We start from the raw sequence: 20,352 nt of genomic DNA on the forward strand, positions 1-20,352 counted from the left end.
ATGCAGACTGGCAACTGCTCCTGAAGGTGCTATAGCCACCACTACAGAAGACCCACTTGTCACTAAAATCCTTGGCACTTTCAAATAGTTCAGCACCAGAAAGTGATATGTTTTTGTTTATCAGTGTAAACCCCACATTAAAACATTAGCGTCTGCTTTACTGCTGCACTTTAAGGACCACAGGACTTTTCATTTGATGCAGTTGAAACATTCCCTGTGTTGTCTCCTCCAAGAGAATGTGAGATTCTTGAGAGCAGGAGCTATTTTTGTATCCCCAGACCTTGGCTGGATGATTTGCACATAGTAAGCACTTTTAATCCTTCCTTCCTTCCTCCTCCTCTTTTTCTTCTCCTTCCTTCTTCCTCCCCTTCCTTTCTCTATTGCTTTTTTCCTTCCCTCTTTCCTCCTCTCCTCTTTCCTTCCTTCCTTCCCTCCTTGGTTCCTTCTTCCATTCCTCCCCTCCTTCCTTGTATCCATCTCCCCACTGACCAGTACAGTGCCTGCGCTAGGTTAATAAATATTAGTTGATGGATGATACTTCTAGAGGCTGCCTCTGCCATGCAGGGTTGAGGCACGGATAGTTCTTGGAAGTACAGAAAGGAAGACTGCAGGGGAAGCCAGGGAAAACACCACAAAAGGCCCCATGACACCCCCAGGAAAAACACCTCCAGCGCCCTGGTGAAGCTTTCTGGGAAGAATGACTTTAAATGCATGATAGATATTTACAAAAGTAAATTAAGGGGCAGCGAGGTGGCGCAGTGGATAGAGCATCGGCCCTGGAGTCAGGAGAACCTGAGTTCAAATCCGACCTCAGACACTTGAAACTTACTAGCTGTGTGACCTTGGGCAGGTCACAACTCCACTTGCCTCACACACACACAAAAACAAACAAACAAAAAGTAAATTAAATTTACAAAAGTAAAGGTAACAATGGAATTTAAATAATCACCAGAATACTTATTTATTAAAAGTTCATGGGGGACAGCTAGGTGGCGCTTGGTCTTGGATTCAGGAGTACCTGAGTTCAAATCCAACCTCGGACACTTGACACGTAACTAGCTGTGTGACCCTGGGCAAGTCACTTAACCCTCATTGCCCTGCCAAATATATATTTTTTAAAAGTTCATGAAGTTTCCGCTTCCCCCCTGCCCTCCTTCTCCCCCCCCCCCTCCCCGCCTCCCCGTTAATGGATCCTTTCTCTCCCTTTCAACACCACTCTGGCGCCGCTTTTAATTTTGTATGTTTAAAAAAGACATATAAGGACCACAGGCTAGCCTTCTTAAAAAAAAATTTTATTAAAAAAAAGGCACTGCTCCAAACAAGCTTATTCTCTCCATGGAGACCTGACTCCTTATCAATCAATCAGCATTTATTATGCGTTTATTTTATACCAAGCATGGTGCTCAGCACTAGGGATATGGAGAGCACCAGGTCTCCGGGTCGGTCTTTTATTTGTGACCGGAGCGGGGGGAGGGGGCGAGGTTGGGTTATACGGGAAAGCCGCATGCGCGGGGCGGGGTGGCAACCCAAAGCTTTCCCCCCCACCCCCACCATGGCGCCAAGCTCGAAACGTGGCGCGAGGCGACTCTAGGTGGCAGCAATCACCGGAAGTGACAGAGCGGGGCTGTTTGGAGTTTGGATTTCCTCTTCCGGGTGCCTCGTGAGCTCTCTACGGCGTCACTTTCGGTCGCTCCTGCCTGGTGTTCGGGGGCCTCGCTCCGGGGTAGGCACGTGCGTTGAAGGTGAGGAGGGTCCACGCACGCCCTGGGTTGTGGAGTGGGGGGCCGGAGGAAACTCGAGGCTCTTCAGTTCTCCTCACTACCCGCCTCCTCTCCCCAGCGGCCTCCTGTTTCCCATAGGCCCCTGCGGGGTGGGCGTGAGACTGCGGACCCCGTGTGCTCCGCCCCTCTGGGGTAGAGCGGAGAGGTTCCCGACTGACCCCACGGAGCTGGGGCTGGGGCCAATTAGGCGGTGGTAGGGGGTTTTAGTCTTTTTACGGGGTTCCCTCACAGGGACCTTGGGCAGGAGGGTAAGTCCCTTTCCCCTTTTCAGTGCCTCAGTTTTCCCCATCTGTTAAATGGTGGACTTTGACAAATGTTGCCCTGCACACCACCATCCCCCCGACCCCAAGAATCCGAGAGTGCGCTTCTGCCAACTCTGGATCGCACTGGTATCCAAAGACCCTCCCCAGCCTTCATTTTGGGTTAAGCGACTTGCCCAAGGTTACACGCTTAAGTGACGGAGATGGGATTTGAACCCACAGCCCCCCGGGAGCATGTGCTCCCACTGCCCCTGTGCTCAGCTGAACCCTCCCCTTTGTTTTCGTCTTCTGTAAAATGGGGAGATGAGGGTTGGCCTCGTTTTGCGTCAGGTGTCTGTGGCTGGTAGGACTCGCCCTAACGTTGAGGGTATTTGATGTTTAAAGACATTCATTATACCAAAATCTCGTGGTTCGCACCCTGGTTGAATGTTAATTGACCTGTCCAAGTCCTGGAAAGGAAATGTCAGGCCTGGCACTGATAATATAGCTCTTTGGTGACCTGGGAATGCAGAGTCTTTCCAAAGAAAACTGGTAGTGTTCCTAGGGGAAAATACCGCGGCTGCATACTTTTCAAAAACCTGCTTAATTCATAAAGCTCACTTTTGATTGTTTACCTTTGCTCTCTCCATTTCAGTGCCCCTTGTGTCATATACAAAAGCACAAGTACCAGTCTATGTGGTATGTGAATTGACATTAAATTGCTTGTCCCTTCTGACCTTAAGTATGTGTCAGTATCATAATAATTATTTTTCAGAAGGATTTCATTGCCTTAGATGGATTCTCTAAGCAGAGATTTTAAAATGCATACATTTTTGAGACCGATTCCCCCTGTCTTATCCAGACTGGAAGTTCAGGGACTACCCAGAGGACCTGATCCCACTACTTTGAAGTTCAGGATCTTTGACTTTCTCTTATTCCAACCTGTGCCAGCCAGTCACCCCTCTCCCTTTATGTCTCCCCTCTCTACCCCCTCACTACATTGATGCCAGACTTAGTATGAACACTCTAATTGATCCTAGTGCCCTGCAGCTCAGAGCTCCTTTGTTCAAGAGACACCCTTCTCCCCCACCCCCAATTCCCTGCCTGACTATGACAGGGATTCTTAATGGTTTTTATGTCATGGACCCCTTTGACAGTCTGGTAAAACCAGATGGATCTCTTCTCAGAATAAAATAATGTAAAAAAAAATACATAGGGTTACAGAGGAAACAAGATGATCTTGAAATAGAGTTATCTGTATCTATCTTTTTATGTGTGTGTGTGTATAGACATACACATAACCCCAAGTTCATGGCCTGTAGGTTTGTTCTGAGGAGTATTTAAGAGAAAAAGAATTGGAATTGCATAAGATGAGAAAACAAGAAGAAGGTTTGGTCTATATTGCTGTGGATACTTCCTCTGGTGAAGTCACAACCCTTTAAAGATTTCAGCATAGAAATAGCTTATATTTATATAGTGCTATGAGTTGCTGTTTTAAAGGCCCATGTATTTTAGAATGTAAGGTCTTAGCAAGAACTCTGGTTTTAATGTGGTGTAGTGCCCTGAATGATGGTTCATACAAGAAATATTAATTTGAGTATAAGATTGTGTGTCAAGGAGTCCTGGCATAGAAAGCCAGCTTCAGAAACAATAAGATAAAGATGTGGGTTCAAGTTCTACTTCTGACATACCCTGGCTGTGTGACCCAGAGCAAGTCACTTTAACCCCAAGGTCTCTAGGTGACTATATTAAGACAGCAAGTTGCAGAGAAGGTGGCAACTTGCATTTATAAGAGTTTATTCAAGTGGAAGTTCCCTATTCCAATAAAATCACATCTTACAGGGATATAAATCCCTATAAGATTGTGTGAACTCTTGATTAACTTGTCATAAGCTTTTGATCTTGAATAAGCAAATTCTTGGGTCAACAGGGTGAAATGATTTGTCAGCAGAGAACAGATGATTTAAGAAAGGTTTTATTTACTCAGATTTATAAATCCACAGGGGAGATTTGCAGTAATGAACTTGAGATTAAAGGACAAGATCTCTGTACATAGTCAAGTCTGCCCTACAAACGAATTCCCTAAAATATCCAATTACAGCAAACAACAAGAAAATGGGAGGATAATGTGTGACTTACAGATAAGAAGACAAATAGCTAGAAAGGATGACTTACCGATTACTGTTATGAGTTTTCTTTATTGAAACAAATTGAGGTATTGAAAGTGCTTTCAACTCTGAACTAGTAATTGAATAGGCTTTTTCCTCATAGTGGTATGGTGTGTGTGTAGCATTTTTTGCAGAGGCTAAATTTGTATTGCAAACTTAGATCTATATGTTGCAATACATGTTTATAAATAAATTCACGCTGGGAGTAAAATTTTTTTAGTAATTATGACATTTAAATATGTTAATAAGAATATATACAGGGTCTAGAAAACTACACTTAGTGAAACTATATATCTTTAGATCATTGTTTTAAAAGTGAAGATTGATCAACCATGTTTTGTTTTGTTTTGGTTTTTTAATTGGTAAGGTACCTTAGTTGAAACCATGACCAGGTGGGCACGAACTAACACAGCACATAATAAGAAGGCTCTGAAGGCAACATCATGGGAAGATATGAAGAAGGGCTCTACAGAGGGAGCCACCCAAAATCTACAAAAGGATAGTGGTCTCTCCCTTAAGAATGATGGAGCCCCATCAAAAAACAAAAAGAAGACATCTTATACCAATCAAGATGTAAATGGGTTCATGGAATATCTAAAACAGAATGGGAAGCTGATGGCAGCAGATAGCCTACAAGTAAGAGAAGAAATAGCAACAGCTCTCAGAAAAGATAGTCGGCGAGAAGGAAGGAGGTTGAAAAGACAAAAAATAAAGAAAAACGCACAGGTAGGATCATCCATGTTTGCTTTCTTTTAGTTCTTACTAGCCATAGCCTTTTCTTATTATCACAGCATTCATATTTAAATATTCAATACTTGGTGGATCCATGACCTCATTGATTTGAATATTCCCTTCACTAGTCTAGATCAGCCTGTTGTTTCTCATCTGCTGTGATTCTTGTTCCTTCAATAGACATCATATATTTACTAGCACTATATAAATCTAATGTCAATATTTACTAGATTTATATACTACTTTTTCTCCAGAATTCAAGGTCCAACTTATAGCATAATTGTACAAGTTAAGATAATAAATGCCTTTTAAATGATGTAACTATAAAGAATAGTTTCTGAATTGTTTGGAAGTGTTTTTGCCATCAGCAGAATTCCTTTTCAAAGTATGATGTTGAAGAGGATGGCTTCTTTTCTCACTTGAAACATGTACCAGGGGGCAGCATAGTCCTGTGGAGTTTTAATGCCAGCTTTGAAATGATCTGATATGTTTGTTAAGTTGTCTTTTCTGTTCTTCAGTTTTCTTATTTGTTTTGTCAAACTGTTTTCAAGCAAAACAATATTTTCTCATCATGGCTTCTTGTTCAAAAAATACTTATAATCTATATCTTCCTTACAGCAAAGTGTAATATATTTACATTATATGCAAGGGTATAATGCCCAATATGTTTGATATTTCATGCACACATAATTCCTGCACTTCTTATTATGATAACATTAAGTGCTTTAAAATCCTATTATACAAATGAGAAAACTACAGAACAGAGAAGGCGCCATAAGATGTCATACTAGTTAGTTGCAGAGTTGGCATCAGAACTCTGTAGGTTTCTGCTGTCTTCATTATATATGTCAATTGAAAACCTTATTCTGCTTTATAGGTTTTTTTGAGTACATGTAAAAACAGTTTTTAACATTCATCTTAAAAATTTTGAGATCCAAAATCTCTCCCTCCCCTCCTCCCACCCTGAGATGGTACACATATTTTGAAAGAAAACAGACACCCCCCTCCCCCCAAAAAAATTTGAAAAAATAGTATGTTTCAATTCAGATTCCCCATCAGTTCTTTCTCTGGATCGACATACTTTGAAAGGGAGTTCTGCTGGTGACACCATATTAATTTTTAGAGGACTTTGGCATATCTGATATACCATACGTAAATGTACAAATGATACTTTCTTTTCATGGCTTCTTGTTCTCTAAGTACTTATCACTTAGACTTGGATTGCAATAAGCTTCCAAAATATATTAAGACTAGGCTTTTATGCCAGTTATTAATCCTGCTATTTCTGTTATACTTTTTAAGGGTAGAGAGGTTCTATACAGGCATCTTGAATTAGCATAGTAGTCAGGGTAAAGAGTTTAGATTCGAGAGTCTGTTACTATCGTCTTGGTTAAAATTTCTTCAGCTTTCTGAGCTTTGGTTTCTTCAACTGTAAAATTAAGGGGGTGGATCTTAGATGATCATTAAGGTCTCTTCCCTCTCTAAAATTTCAGAGATTCCATGATATTAGAAAGTTTTTTTATAGCTGTGTATTTAGAGATAACACCTAGGAAGCTATTTCTCAAATGGGCAGACTTGTGTAGAGCATTCTAAGTATTTCTGTTAGAATTTGTTGTTGTTCAGTCATTTCAGTTGCATCTGACTCTTCATGACCCCATTTGGGGTTTTCTTGGCAAAGATACTGGAGTGGTTTGCCATTTCCTTCTCCAGCTCATTTTACAGGGAAGGAAACTGAGGCAAACTGGGTTAAGTAATTTGTCCAGAATCACACAGCTAGTCAGTGTCTGAGGCCAGATTTGACCTCAGGAAGATAAGTGTTCCTGACTCTGGGCCCTATATTCTAGCCATTGTGTCACCTAGCTGCCCTCTTTTATAATTAGGATAAGTAAAACCCATTATTTTTAACAGAAATTTTAAAAATCTAATTCACATTACATTTTTTTAAAATTTTAATAAAAAGGATATACAGTTTCAAAATAAAGCTTGAACATGTCATAAACATCAGAGCTCAACATTACATTAAACTTAAAACAATATGTTTATGTAACCTTTTTATAAATAGTGCATGGCTCTTGTCATCTGTGCTCATTAATAGTATTCTTAATATTTGATAACAGGGTCAATATTTCTGTGCTATAGAACATGGGTTTGCAAACTGCCGCCTGCAAGCTAAATCTTGCCAGTGCCTGTTTTTATATGATCCAGGAACTTTTATATTTTTAAATAAAGTTTCATAGTATTTAAAAATGTAAAATCCATTCTGAGTTCAGATTGTACAAAAATAGGCACCTGGCATGATTGGGCAGTAGTATGCTGACCCCTGCTTTAGAAGATTATACTCTAACACTAAGTATGATAAATTTTAATGCTGAGAGTAAAGCCATTCAAGAAATTCATGTTTGCTGATGAAGTTTTAAAGGTCATGTCATCTAAGCACCTGTATTCATCAAGAATCTGAATATGTTGAAGTGACAATCTAGCTTTAAGCAGCAGCCGCTTTTGCAGTTGTACAAAGGATTTTTTCCCCAGTGAACTAATTCATTCTAAATTGAGAAGTCATTGGTGAACTGAAAAGTAAGAAAGCTTATCTTTTCCAGTGTGAATAAACAGGAAGAAGAAAATGAAGACCAATAGCTGCATAATCCAGGGCAATTTTTGATGTTCTTTTCCATTTCATTAAATTTTATTGACGTAGCCAATTTGTAGTGAGGAAGATTCTCCTATCAGTGTTTTGTATCTCAGTTTAGTAGTCTTAGAGAGTAGCCTAGGGCACTAAAAAGTTAAGTGACTTGACCAGTGTTACACTGCCAGCATGTATCAGAGTCAGGACTTAAACCCAATCACTCAATCAATAAACATTTATTATGTGCCAGACACTATACTAAGCATCTGGGATACAAAAAAAGGCAGGACTGTTTCTGCCTTCAAGGAGTTAATGGGGGAATCTTGATTGATACTTGATCAAGGGCTTGTTGATTCCAAGACTGGCTCTATGTCTACAGTATCACCTCGTCTTTACTTACTTTGATTTTAAGAATTTCCACATTTCATATTTATATCTAAAATAATTTAAAATTCATTTGCTAATGTAATGATAAATGTTTGTTGCTGAGGACTGAATGATATGCAGAGAGCAGGGAACAGTTGAAAAAAAGGTGCTGAACTTCTATGGGACTTCTGTTCTATGCCCAGCTCTGCTACTTAATTACCCATATGGCCTTGGATAAATGAGTTATTCTTTCTGGGTCTTAGTTACCTCTTCTGTAAAATGAGGGAGTTAGGCTAATTAATGTCCCTTCCTGCTCTAGAGCATTGATCCTGTAAATAAGCTTGTTGTGCTAGGTAAATAAACCATATGAGTATGAGGAAAGAAATATCCTTTCTCTTTTAAATTGGAGAAAATTTGCCTTTCAAGATACAGTCATTCCATTTTCTGAAATGGTAATAAGATTAATTTTACAAAATATAAAAATAAACACTTTTAAAATGTATAACATATATTTTCTAAAAATGAAAACCTGTGTCTATTTCCGAGTTGTGATGAGCGTGTATTAAGGTTATATCATACTATAATAATATACTTTAAGGAAAAACATGATTAAATTAAGTCATCTTGACTAGTAATTTGAATCATAATTCAGTTTGATTTGATTTAAATCAAATCCATCCCAGTTAGATGAAAGTTGCAAATGTTGTGAATGTAGATTTTTAGACCTTATATATATGTTCTACAGTGAATTCAGATTTCTTAACACCATGTTCAACACTGAATAATCTCTGTTTCATTGACTACAGCTTTTTGCAGGGACTTTTGTATCCTGAGACTCAAGGACAGGACACTTTGAGGATTAAAATTTTACACACATTGTGAAAACCTTTAAATAGGCATTATGGCATATTTCAATCTATATTAGTAGCTTTAAGATTTACAAAGCTGTGAGGCCCAATAATACAAATGTTATTATTCAGTAGTATTATCCATAGATGAGGAAACAAACTTTAAGAGGGTGAGTGACTTGGACAAGGTTATATCACCGGGAAGTGGTGGTGTCAGCATTCAAACCCAGTCTTCTGAGTCCAAGTCAAGTGAGGTTTCAGTATACCATGCTGCTTATATTATCAAGTTGAGATTTATGAAAAAGAAGTTAGAGAGTAAATTAGAAATTGGAATGGACAAGTTTTAAAAGTATCATTGACAGCAAAGAATGCCATTAACTTTTTTGTTACATTTTGAGTTCTGAGTTGTCCCTCTCCTTTACGCCCTCCCAACCCCACGTGAAAGAAGGCCAGCATTTGACATAGATAACTATGTGAAATTATATAATACATACTCATATTTATTAGTTCATCTGTAGAGGTGGATAGCATTTTCCTTCATAAGTCCTTCATGGTTGATTTGAATGATCATATTACTCAAAATAGCTTAGTAATTCACAGTTACTCTGAACAGTATTGCTTTTATTGTGTACAATGTTTTATTGGTTCTGCTTGCTTCACTCTGCATTATTTCATGCAAGACTTTACATATCTTTCTTTCTTTTTTCTTTTCTTTTTTTTTTTTTTTGGTTAGGTAATTGAGGTTAAGTGACTTGCCCAGGGTCACACAGCTAGTAAGTGTCAAGTGTCTGAGGCCGGATTTGAACTCAGGTCCTCCCGACTCCAGGGCTGGTGCTCTATCCTCTGCATCACCTAACTGCCCCTCCATATTTTTCTAAAACCAGACTGCTCATCATTTCACATGTGTGTGTGTATAAATTTAATATTTTTCCCCAATTATGTGTAAAAACAAATTTTAGCATTCTTTTTTTAAAATTTGAATTCCAGATTCTACCCCCCCCCCATTGAGAAGGTAAACAATTTAATGTAGATTATACATCTGCAGTCATGTAAAACATATTTCCATATTAGTCATGTTGTGAAAGAAAACACAGACAAAAAAACAAACAAACATGAAAAGGTATGTCTCAATCTGCATTCAGACTCCATCAGTTCTTTTTCTGGAGATGGGTAGCATTTTTCAACATAAGTTCTTCAGAATTGTCTTGGATCATTGTATAGTTAAGTCATTTACAGCTCATCATCATACAGTATTGCCTTTACTAGATACAATGTTCTCTTGTTTCTGCTCATTTCACTTTGCCTCAGTTCATGTAAAACTTTACAGGTTTTTTTGAGAGCATCTTGCTCATCATTTCACATATAGCACAATCAATTAGTGTTGATTTTAACAATTTAAGGACTTAACTTGTTTTTATCTTCCCAGGTTTGTTATCATTGCAGAAAGCCAGGCCATGGAGTTGCAGACTGCCCTGCTGTCCTTGAGAGTCAAGATATGGGTACTGGAATCTGTTACCGGTGTGGGTCCACTGAACATGAAATAACCAAATGCAAAGCCAAAGTAGACCCAGCTATGGGTATGTCTTTTCACTTTTTTTTTTTTAATTATTATTATTAGGAAAAAGAGACAGGGACCAGGCATAGTGGTGCACAGCTGTAATCCCTTTTACTAGGGGAGGTTGCAGTTAGTGAATCATTTGAGTTCCAAAGTTCTAAGCTTCAGTAGGGCTAGGGTCCACAATAAGTCCAAGACTAATATGATGAACCCTTAGTAGGGGGCAGCCACTAGGCTGCCTAGGGAGCCCAGGTCAGAAATGGAGTAACCAAAGCAAAAAGAGAGGTCAAGACTTCTGTGCTGATCTACAGTGGTTTTGGACTTAGGAGTGACTACTATTTTTTCAACTTGAGTGAAATAGAGAGACTCAGTCTCATGAAAGGGATGGGTGGTGGAGAGGAGAAGATAGAAGTTTTCATACTAGTTTTTTGATGACTAAGATTTAATTATTCCCATGTACGCTGAAAATATCATTATCATTAATTGGGCATGATGGTGCATACTTGTAGTCCCTGTTCTCAGGGAGGGTGAGGCTAGTGGATCACTTGAGCTTGGGAACTTCTGAACTTCAGTGCACTAGGACCAGTTAGGTATTCATACTAAGTCCTTCACCCAAGTAATGTACTAATATGGTGTACCCTCAGGAGCAGGGATTTGTAACCAGGCTGCCCTGGAAGGGCCAAACCAGAGCAGGTCAGAGCAGGTCAGTGCTCCTGTGCTCATTAGTAGTGTCATCAGGCCCTTGTGTAACCCCTGAATCTCAGCCTGGGTGAAGTAGAGGGGCCCATTCTTTCTGCTCCCCCAAAGTAATTATTCAGAAAAGGTGCTAGACCATGGCCAATTTAGGACTTTGTTCTGCTTAAATATGTTTACTTATAATAATTTTTTTCCTTTTTCTTTTTTTTTTTCCCAGTTAGGAGGGGGAAGTGAGAAGAAAAAAAAATGATAATTTCTAAAAATTTTAATATAATTATTTTTGAGCATGAGTTAATTAGTAATTTTGTTTTGATTGTCCTAAATGAACCAAACATTAAAATACTTTTGCTTCCATGCAGAATATTTTAAAATAATTCTAGATTGTCTATGATGTGCATTTATGAACGTGAATAAGACAAGAAATATTTATCTTTACAGGAGAATTTCCTTTTGCAAAATGTTTCATTTGTGGAGAGATGGGACATCTATCTAGATCTTGTCCTGATAATCCTAAAGGACTTTATGCTGAAGGTGAGAACTATTTTTGGATATGAAATAGGACAAATGTTGATTAAAAAAAAAAGTTGGAATATAACTTTCCTTTTGAATAGAACAATTTAGTAGTTTGCAAACCCTTGGAAGATCAGTTCTTTTCTGTAATATATATGCTATAACTAGGAAATGTTAACTTTCCTCCATATATCAATAAATTCTATGCAAAGCAACCAGAGCATATATATCAACCTTTTTTGTATACTTTGACATAATTTGTGACAGTATAATGTAGATTTTTACTTTTCAGTGTAGTAATAAACTGCGATGGCAAACTGCATCTGTTAGCTAATGTTAGTTTTTTTTTCCCCCATCAATGTTTTCTTGTGCTCTGATGTACATAAAGCTGTCATTCCTTAAAAGTAGACATAGGTTTTCCTTTTAAGAAGCATTACGCAGTTGTTTGGTTTTTGATGATGGTTTTAGCTAAGTTGAGGTAAAGTATGTATCTTATGAAAAATGTGTGAAGTACAGTCAGTCCCTTTTAACATTACAAGAATTTGATTTATCAATGTTTATCACTTGAGTTTTTATATTTTATCTAAATGGTTTTGGAATTGACTCACATTCATACTTTTAATTTACTCATAATTAAACCACCTCACCACATCTTTCAGTAATTGAGATGAAACCTGAGGTGGTTAAAGCTTTACTCTCATGGTTATTCATCCATAAAATGAGCCTACAAATACATGACCATTGTGTCTGAGACACAGCTCATATACACCTCTCTTCTTATCCTCTGGGATCCACTTGGACTACCAGCTAGAAGTTGAGTTTTCCTTGTCTTCTAGCTCTTCTACAATTTCAAATCAAAAGCAAGAGTGGTTGTGGATGAATAGAGGGGTTTTCCTCCCTTGCTATGAAGATCCCAGAAGCATAACTCCCCATTCAGGGCAGGGAGATAGGCAACTACCAGAATGGAATATTATACTCATTGTCAGATATAGCCAAAGTTAAGGATGTTTTTGCTGAATCATTTTTCTTTGTCACTTGGGAGAATGTTTGTTTGTGTGTGTGTGTAGTATTTGACATGATCAATATAAAGACAGAAAGCATTCATTTTACCTGTGCGTGTGTATATACACATACATACATTAGATATGTGTATACACATACTATGAATATACATCTATCTCTTGTGATACAATCAACTTGTGAGATAGCTAGGGGCACCTCTTTTCTGTGAGTATCACAAGACAGACTCTGACAGTGCTTTGTAAAGTTAATAGTTTTCCAGAGGTAAGGTGGATTGAACTTTTTTGTTTCAACAGGTGGTGGTTGTAGACTTTGTGGTTCTGTGGAACATTTTAAGAAAGATTGCCCTGAAAATCAGAATTCAGGTGAGATCTCATTTAAACTTCCCTATATTCTTTGGTGCTCTCTGTGATTGGTAGCTTCCATTCAGAGACAATGGGAATTAAAATGACACCATAATTTCCTACAAGCATGTTTTAATCTCTTACCAACTAATTTTGACTTATGAATCTTTCCATTACTATATTGTTGTATGTGTATATTAGTGCCCATTGAACTAATTAATTAATTAGCTTTTTTCTAGTGCCCCAAATGGGGAGGGGGGGGATTGTAACTAAATAAATAGAATTTAATTGAGCTTTTTCTGAAAAGAAATTTACCTTGAAATATGAAGGAAAGTGTAGAGTTTTATGTTGTAAGCATCAGTTTCCCTTGACTCTTCATCAGTTTCCCATAACTCTTCTCATAGCTTTTTCATTAGTTGAATTGCTTAGCAGAAGTCTCTTGAAAAATAAACACTTAGGACTATGTAAACACTCTTGACCCACACAGTCAGAGCAAAGGATATTCTGGCTAATAGTTAACTTTAAAAAAAAATAATTCAGAAAGCATTTCAAGATTTCTGCCAATGACTAGAATCATAAATGACCAGTCTTATATTATGCCATATATGCCAGCCTTGCTGATGGCCACAAGTCATTTCTCCTACATTTTCAGTTTTCCTCACACTAATTTTGCCACTAAATGGTTACATGGAGTTAGGGCAGGCTGAAAATTACAACCACTTGATTGTGAATGTCTGTGGAGAGTCAAGATCATTGAAATTTCTTTATAAATAAAATCCTTATTTTAGCAAGTAATTTTCTCTACCTTTTATCATAGCTTAAAAGGTTGACAGATTGATTGGCATGACTGTCAAGTCTATTTGGTCATCCTTTGATAGAGATAATAAAATAAGCCAAAAAATGCCAGATGCTGTAATGACAAAAAGGACAAGTGAGGTGCCTGCCTAATTTTAGTGATAAACAATTATTGATTAAGTCCTGAATAGTCTACTCCTTGTACTTGTGGATTGTGAAGAACTTTACTGAGGAACTTTGTCGGAATCTATAGGAAAGGTAAAATCTTTCATTAAAACTTAGTCACAAGGTGCAGTAGGTGGCGTGGTGAATAGAGCACCAGCCCTGGAGTCAGGAGGACCTGAGTTCAAATCCAGCCTCAGACACTTAACACTTACTAGCTGTGTGACCCTGGGCAAGTCACTTAACACCAATTGCCTCACTAAAAAAAAAAAAATTTAGTCACCTAAAACTTAACATTATTTAAGGCAAGGTATTGATTCCCTAAGAAAAAATTAGAGTAAAAACATACAAGAGTAAAAATCAGATCTCCAAGGTTCCTGACACTAAATTGCTTTGTATAAACCTGGAAGCAGAGGCTTTGGGTAAATAGTGTAAGTGCAGAAGTAGTAAGAATACTCTTTAAATACTAAAGATGTTATTCACATGTATTATTTTGCCAAGGATTGTCCTACTGCTTATAAGACCAGTCCTTGTCAGTCATGAAAGGCAATAAGTGCTCGCTTGTGGCAAGACTTTTATAAAAGGCACAAGAGACTTTCATAGAGTGTTTGTATGGAATAGGAAGCTCCTAATGCTGCTTGTGAAGGGAAGCAGGTCAACATCATAGCCTACACATCCTTTCTGTGGTCAAAATGCAGTTGTCGGTTTCATCCAGTCCCCCTTCTTCAGAAGGTTCTGGAAACCCCAAATATTAAACAAAAGACTTTGTGATTTTAAAAAATACAAAACCATAATACTGCCTAAATATGCCTGGTAGTACCTTACCACTCCCCCAACTCCTGAAAATGCATTTAATCTTCACAACCTCGGTACTTCTTCACAGTCAAGTCTGGAGGAAAGCGAGGCTCTACTATATCTTCAGCCGTGAGATTAAAATGATGAAGTGGAATGTGAATTCTCCCTCCTGGGAGGATCGCCACTTCCAGAATGACAGGAATGACAAGCAGATGGTGTATAATTTCACAGGTGGAATCTTGTGCATTTAAAACTGATGCTTCATAAGCCTTGCTGTTTACAGACTCTTGGAATTCATTGACTCACTAATGATGAACTCTGGGAAAGAAAGAAAGAGCCTTCTCATCAATTTGTGCAATGCAAAGTAGTTGCTGCATTTCCCTAATTGGGAAGAGAAATTGCCTGTGGTACTCTGAAATCAAGAGTTATAATCAATTACAAAAATGCACACTTTCCTTTAGCAATGGAGTCTTCCCACCTTGTGATTATTCACGTCAAAGCTAGTTACTTTCTTTGAAGCTCCCAGTAGCTGTCTTCATTGTTCTTTTTTTCTTGAATTCTCCTTTTTTCCTTCTTTTATAGATAACATGGTCACAGTTGGTCGTTGGGCTGAGGGTATGAGTGCAGATTATGAAGACATTTTGGAGACTCCCAAGCCACAAAAACCCAAAAAAGTAGTAGCCAAAGTTGTTAAGTTTTGATAACAGACAGATAACACCTTATAGCGTTATAGTTTGAACTGGGACTACCCTTCAGGATTAGAATTGGGTTCAACACACAAGGATATTATTCCTGAACATCTACTGCAAGTGGAAATTTGATCACCTAAAAGCATATTATCAACAGTCCGAATGTCGTTAAAATTCCTTTTCTGGAGTTTTGTGCAAAGGAAGTACCGAAGAGGAGTACCACCAGCATGAAACACTCAGAAACGAACATTTGATCCTTAAATTGGAGTTCTGGGGGAAATTGACCTAATTCTTAACAAAACAGCACCTGCAAAGCATGAATGATATCAATTGATAAAAATCTTATTTTCTTAATAATAATGAAATAATTTGAACAGTCAAAAAACAAGACCTGCATTTGGAGGTGAGCTTTTTATATTTTTATAAAAGTCACATTTCTTTATGTAATTTATTTGAGTACAATGATATTTTAAGAACTCAAACTTTTCTAGCTTCTTAAAATTTATTCCCCTTTTGAATATTTAATAAAAATAACTTTACCTATCATGGCTTCTGTTTCCTAAAAACTTCATTCCTGACTAAATTTGCCAATGTCATTGTATTCTGTATGTCTTTGGAAACTAGGTCCTTCATAAAATTGACAATTGGTCCCTCTCTTTTGGAAAAGGAGAATGGAATATTGGGCTGGCTTCTACTTTGGTTTTTCTCAGAGGCAAAGAATTATAATTAAACAAAACTGAAGTCTACCAGCACCTGTCCCCTTTGCTCCTTGTCCTTGATTTTGGTGAGAGAAGTTCTAGCAAAGGACCAGGTGGATAGTTTTTTGTTGCATGGAGCAAATGGAGTCTAAAACTCAGTAGTGTGATCGTGTATTTAGATGAGTCAGGGTGAGATGGAAGCAGCACCATAATGGAGTTAGAACACTAATCAGGGAGACATTAGATCCTTTGTTTTATTTGATGAATCCATGCATACTTAATACATACATTTCACAAGACATAACTCCGCTATTGTACTGTATAATAGAGTGACTCTCGGTGTATTGTGTATTTCATTTGAGATTTTTACCTGATTGGATACATTTATAACTAAAGGAAACAGCTGTGATTAGTTACTGCAGCTTTGCTAGCAAAATATTTACCAAATAAGAAAAGAGATACTTTTCACTGTTGTCATGTCTGGGAAACTGAACAATGTTAGTGTTTTTTTTTTTTTTTAACAGGCTTCACTGTTTTCTTTCTGGAGTGAAATAAAAACATGAGACCAGCAAATATAACTCAGTATCTAAAGGCTTAAAGAATTGGATACCTTGAAAAAAAATGTATAGTCTGATGCAGCTGCAGTAGAATAGCAGCAGCCACCTTGGGAACTAAACACTCAGTTTGCTTTCCCTACTGTGGAAGGAGCAGAATACTCCTGTGTCACCTGAAGCTGCCCCTCCAGTGCCTGGACTCTTGTTTAGTCCTCAAGGCACAATCTCCTCTTCCTTTCTGGTGGCCCCCTCCTCTACATTTTAAGGTAATCTTGACCCCCTGATTGTAAAATGATCAGAACTACTTTGCAGATGCCAAATATCTCATTTTGAAATGATAAATCTCAATTTTTAGAAAATTATGATTCTTAGGAATTCTGACAGATCCTGAATAATGTGTCTCTCTTGAAAGGAATGGTAGGTGAATGATAAAAGGCCTAGTGTCTCTCCAGTGCTAAGTGTGCTTAGCCCAGGCCTCTTGAAGAAAAGGGGAAAGCATTAGCATTTGTTTCTTACTCATAGTGAAGGATTCAATTCAGCAAATAAAGATTTCGTTCCATGTGTGGACTTGAATGTGGTAGGTAGTCACAGAATCTTAGCTTTAGAATGAAAATAACTAAAACATTAAGCGCCTTGTGTTTGCAAAGCACTACTCAACACTGATACTGCTCCTCAACCTTGCTACTTACAGTCTAATTTTATTTTCCAGAGGAGGAAACCGAAGCCCAGAGAGTATGACTTAATAACAGCCCACATTTTTTGAGCTCTTGAACACCTTTTATCTCCATGTCTTGCATTGACTTGTTTAGGATTACCCAGCTAGTGGCAGAATAAGGACTAAAGTCAGGTCCTTGCATCAAGTCTGATAATACTAGTAATCAAGAATCTATGATGTTTTTTTCCTGTTGTCACTAGTATAAATACTTCTGCTGACACAGAATCTCTTTTGCTTTAGGCTTTAGGCCTGAAAAAATTCATTTCCCCACGTGTGACCAACTGGTGATTGATGAGACACTTGACACTTGGACAAATGTCTGCCATCCAGGAACTAACCTTTCTAGCTTGTGGGATATTTCAAAGCTGGGGCTTTTCTGGCATAGCCTTGGAGAACTGAGGGGTATCAGAGGAGGATTCCAGTGGAGGTTTGCCTTACTACTTTAGTAGAAAATATCTCTACCCTACAAAATCCCCATCATTCCAAATGCTGACATAGATACTTAAACATAATATGGAAATAGTTAAAAGAAACCGTATTTCTCCTTTTAGTTGTTATAATGGCCAGGGGTTAACCTGAAGGATTGTGGTGAATGAGCTAGGTCTGCACAAGAAATAGCAGGAGGTCAAAGGTGCAATAATCATAGTTCCCATTTCTGTGACACTTTGAAGCTAATCATTTTATCCTCACGTTTCCATGCCCTGGTGGACAGTACACAATATCCTTATTTTACAGATTAGGAAGCAAACACAAGTGATGGTTTTTCTGAGGCCCTATAGATGGTAAGTAAAAGAGCTGAAATTTGAATCCAGGTCTTCTAACTCCAAATCCAGCATTCTTATGTCCAGTTTCATAGCATAACTGGTGAGAAGCAGTAAGGATTGTGCTCCTTTTATTCCTATACTTACCCAGGCCTTACTTAGGGAATTTTCCAGGATTGCTGATGCAGATGAGTAGAGAGCAGGTAAGCCTTTTTATAAGGGGAGGGACAATTACTTTATAACCATTGAAGGGGACATTGGTAAATCAATCACTCTAGAAACCAAGTCCTGGAGGAATTTCTTCCGTGAGAAGCCCTCAGACAGACCCTCTTCCTTCCTTCCTCCCACCCCTACCCCCATCCCCATTGCTGACCATCTGTCATGAAAAAATTTTCAGAAGAGTTTCCTTGACCATCTCTACAACTTCTTAGGCAAATACCTATGCCTTGGAAATAGACATTTTTCTTCTCTGTCCGTTTCCCCTAATTTTGGAACCTAGAACATTGATCAAATAAACACTGCTTTTGTTCCTTAGTAGGGTATGTCAATTACTCCTCAATGGTCCCACCCATCATCCAAGGAACTTTTTGGACCAAGGTACCACTCCTTGGCCACCACTCCCCAAAGTGTGTGGTCTTCCTCCTTAGAATCAATCAATAAACATTAAGTACCTATGCCAGGCATTGCCCTAAGCTCTAGGAATAAAAAAAAAGGGGGGGCAAAAGACAGTCCCTCCCCTTAAGAAGCTTACAATTTGGCTAAGTTAGAAAAGGAAAATAACTAATGTTGGAACAGATGTGGGAAAATTGGAACACTAATGCATTGTTGGTGGAGTTATAAACTGATCCAACCATTCTGGAGAGCAATTTAGAACTATGCCCAAAGGGCTATAAAATTGTGCATACCCTTTGATCCAACAATACCTCTACTAGGTTTATATCCCAGAGAGATTTGTTGTTGTTGTTGTTGTTGTTGTTGTTTTTTAAAGGAAAAGGACTTTTACGTACAAAAATATTCATAAGCAGCTCTTTTTGTGTTTGAAAATTGAAGGGATGCCCATCAATTGGGGAATGGCTGAACAATGTATGGTGTATGATTATGTTGGAATACCATTATGCTATAAGAAATGTTGTTTCAGAAAAACCTGGAAAGACTTACAGAAACTGATATAAAGTGAAGTGAGCAGAACCAGGACAATATTGTATGTAATAATAGCGATATTGTACAATGTTGTTCATGTGAATGATCTGTGAATGACTGAGTACAATGTGATAATCCAAGACAATTCTGAAAGATTCATGAAAAATGCTATCTACTTCCAAAGAATGAACTGATTGGAGTCTGAATGAAGATTGAAGAATATTTTTTAAACTTTCTTTTTCTTTCTTTTCATTCTTTCTTTTTTGGGGGGGTGCAAGTGGGGAGTGGGGTCTGTGTTTTCTTTCACAACATTGCTGATGTTCAAATAGGTTCTGCATGACGGCACATATATAATCTATATCAAATTGCTTGCCTTTTCAATGAGGGGGTTGGGGGGAAGAGACAGTTTGGAACTCAGAATTGTAAAAAATGAATATTAAAAAATTTTACATGTAATTGGAAAAAATAAGTAGTAAAAAAAAACCAACCCGCTTGCAATCTAATGAGGGAGACAACATGCAAACAAATATATGCAAAGCAATCTATATGAAGGATAAATAGGAAATTATTACCAGAGTAAAGGCATGGGAATTAAGAGAGATTGAAGAAGGATTCCTATGAAGACGGTACTTTAGTTGAGACTTCAAGGAAACCAGAGAGGTCAGTAGTCAGAGTGGAGGAGGGAGATCATTCCAAGCATGGGGAACAGACAGCCAGAGAAAATTCCCAGAGCTGAGAGATGGAGTGTCTTTGTGGAATAACCAGGATGCCAGTGTGACAGGATTGAAGAGTACATGTCAGAGAGCAATGTATAAGAAGACTGGAAAGGTAGGAGGGCTTCAAACACCAAACAAAGCATTTTGTTTTTGATCTTGAAGGGGATAGGGAGCCACTGGAGTTTATTGAGTTAGTGGAGTGACATGGGCAGACCTATGTTTTAGGAAAATCACTTGGACAGTGGAATGGAGAATGGATTGGAGTGGGAAGAGCTGACTCAGCAGTGTGCTATTGCAGTAGCCCTGGTGTGAGGTGAAGGGCCTGCACTGGAACAGGGGCAGTGTCAGAGGAAAGAAGGGGGTGTGTTCTAGAGATGAAGTCCAGTGATTGCCTTTGCTTTAGAATGTGTATCCCCAAGGCTTATTCATTCATTCCTTGGTTTAG

The 20,352-nt window shown here is 38.2% G+C and overlaps 1 protein-coding gene across 3 annotated transcripts; it reads left to right on the top strand.

Moving 5' to 3' along the window:
• The first annotated feature begins 1,623 nt into the window (after window positions 1–1,623).
• On the top strand, window positions 1,624–16,431 carry ZCCHC9 (zinc finger CCHC-type containing 9). 3 transcript variants are annotated; one of them, XM_043982848.1, is made up of 6 exons: window positions 1,624–1,742; window positions 4,556–4,914; window positions 10,184–10,334; window positions 11,447–11,539; window positions 12,835–12,903; window positions 15,217–16,428. In XM_043982848.1, exons 2-6 carry the CDS (start codon window positions 4,573–4,575, stop codon window positions 15,333–15,335), a joined length of 774 nt encoding a protein of 257 aa, XP_043838783.1. In that variant the 5' UTR covers window positions 1,624–1,742; window positions 4,556–4,572; the 3' UTR covers window positions 15,336–16,428. The 3 variants fall into 3 exon arrangements, with proteins under 3 accessions (XP_043838783.1, XP_043838872.1, XP_043838697.1); XM_043982937.1 differs by having other exon boundaries at window positions 1,640–1,723; window positions 15,217–16,431; XM_043982762.1 differs by lacking the exon at window positions 1,624–1,742 and adding an exon at window positions 1,895–2,029 and having other exon boundaries at window positions 15,217–16,431.
• The last annotated feature ends 3,921 nt before the right edge of the window (window positions 16,432–20,352 follow it).

Source organism: Dromiciops gliroides, chromosome 1 (genome assembly GCF_019393635.1).
Source record: "Dromiciops gliroides isolate mDroGli1 chromosome 1, mDroGli1.pri, whole genome shotgun sequence".
Classification (NCBI taxonomy): Eukaryota; Metazoa; Chordata; class Mammalia; order Microbiotheria; family Microbiotheriidae; genus Dromiciops; species Dromiciops gliroides.

What these genes read in the sequence shown, in the direction of transcription:
- ZCCHC9 (XM_043982848.1), top strand. Translation starts at nt 4,573, where the DNA reads ATGACCAGGTGGGCACGAACTAACACAGCACATAATAAGAAGGCTCTG. An exon ending in AAATAAAGAAAAACGCACAG is followed by an intron (nt 4,915 to 10,183) that starts GTAGGATCATCC and finishes TTATCTTCCCAG; the next exon opens with GTTTGTTATCATTGCAGAAA. An exon ending in CAAAGTAGACCCAGCTATGG is followed by an intron (nt 10,335 to 11,446) that starts GTATGTCTTTTC and finishes TTATCTTTACAG; the next exon opens with GAGAATTTCCTTTTGCAAAA.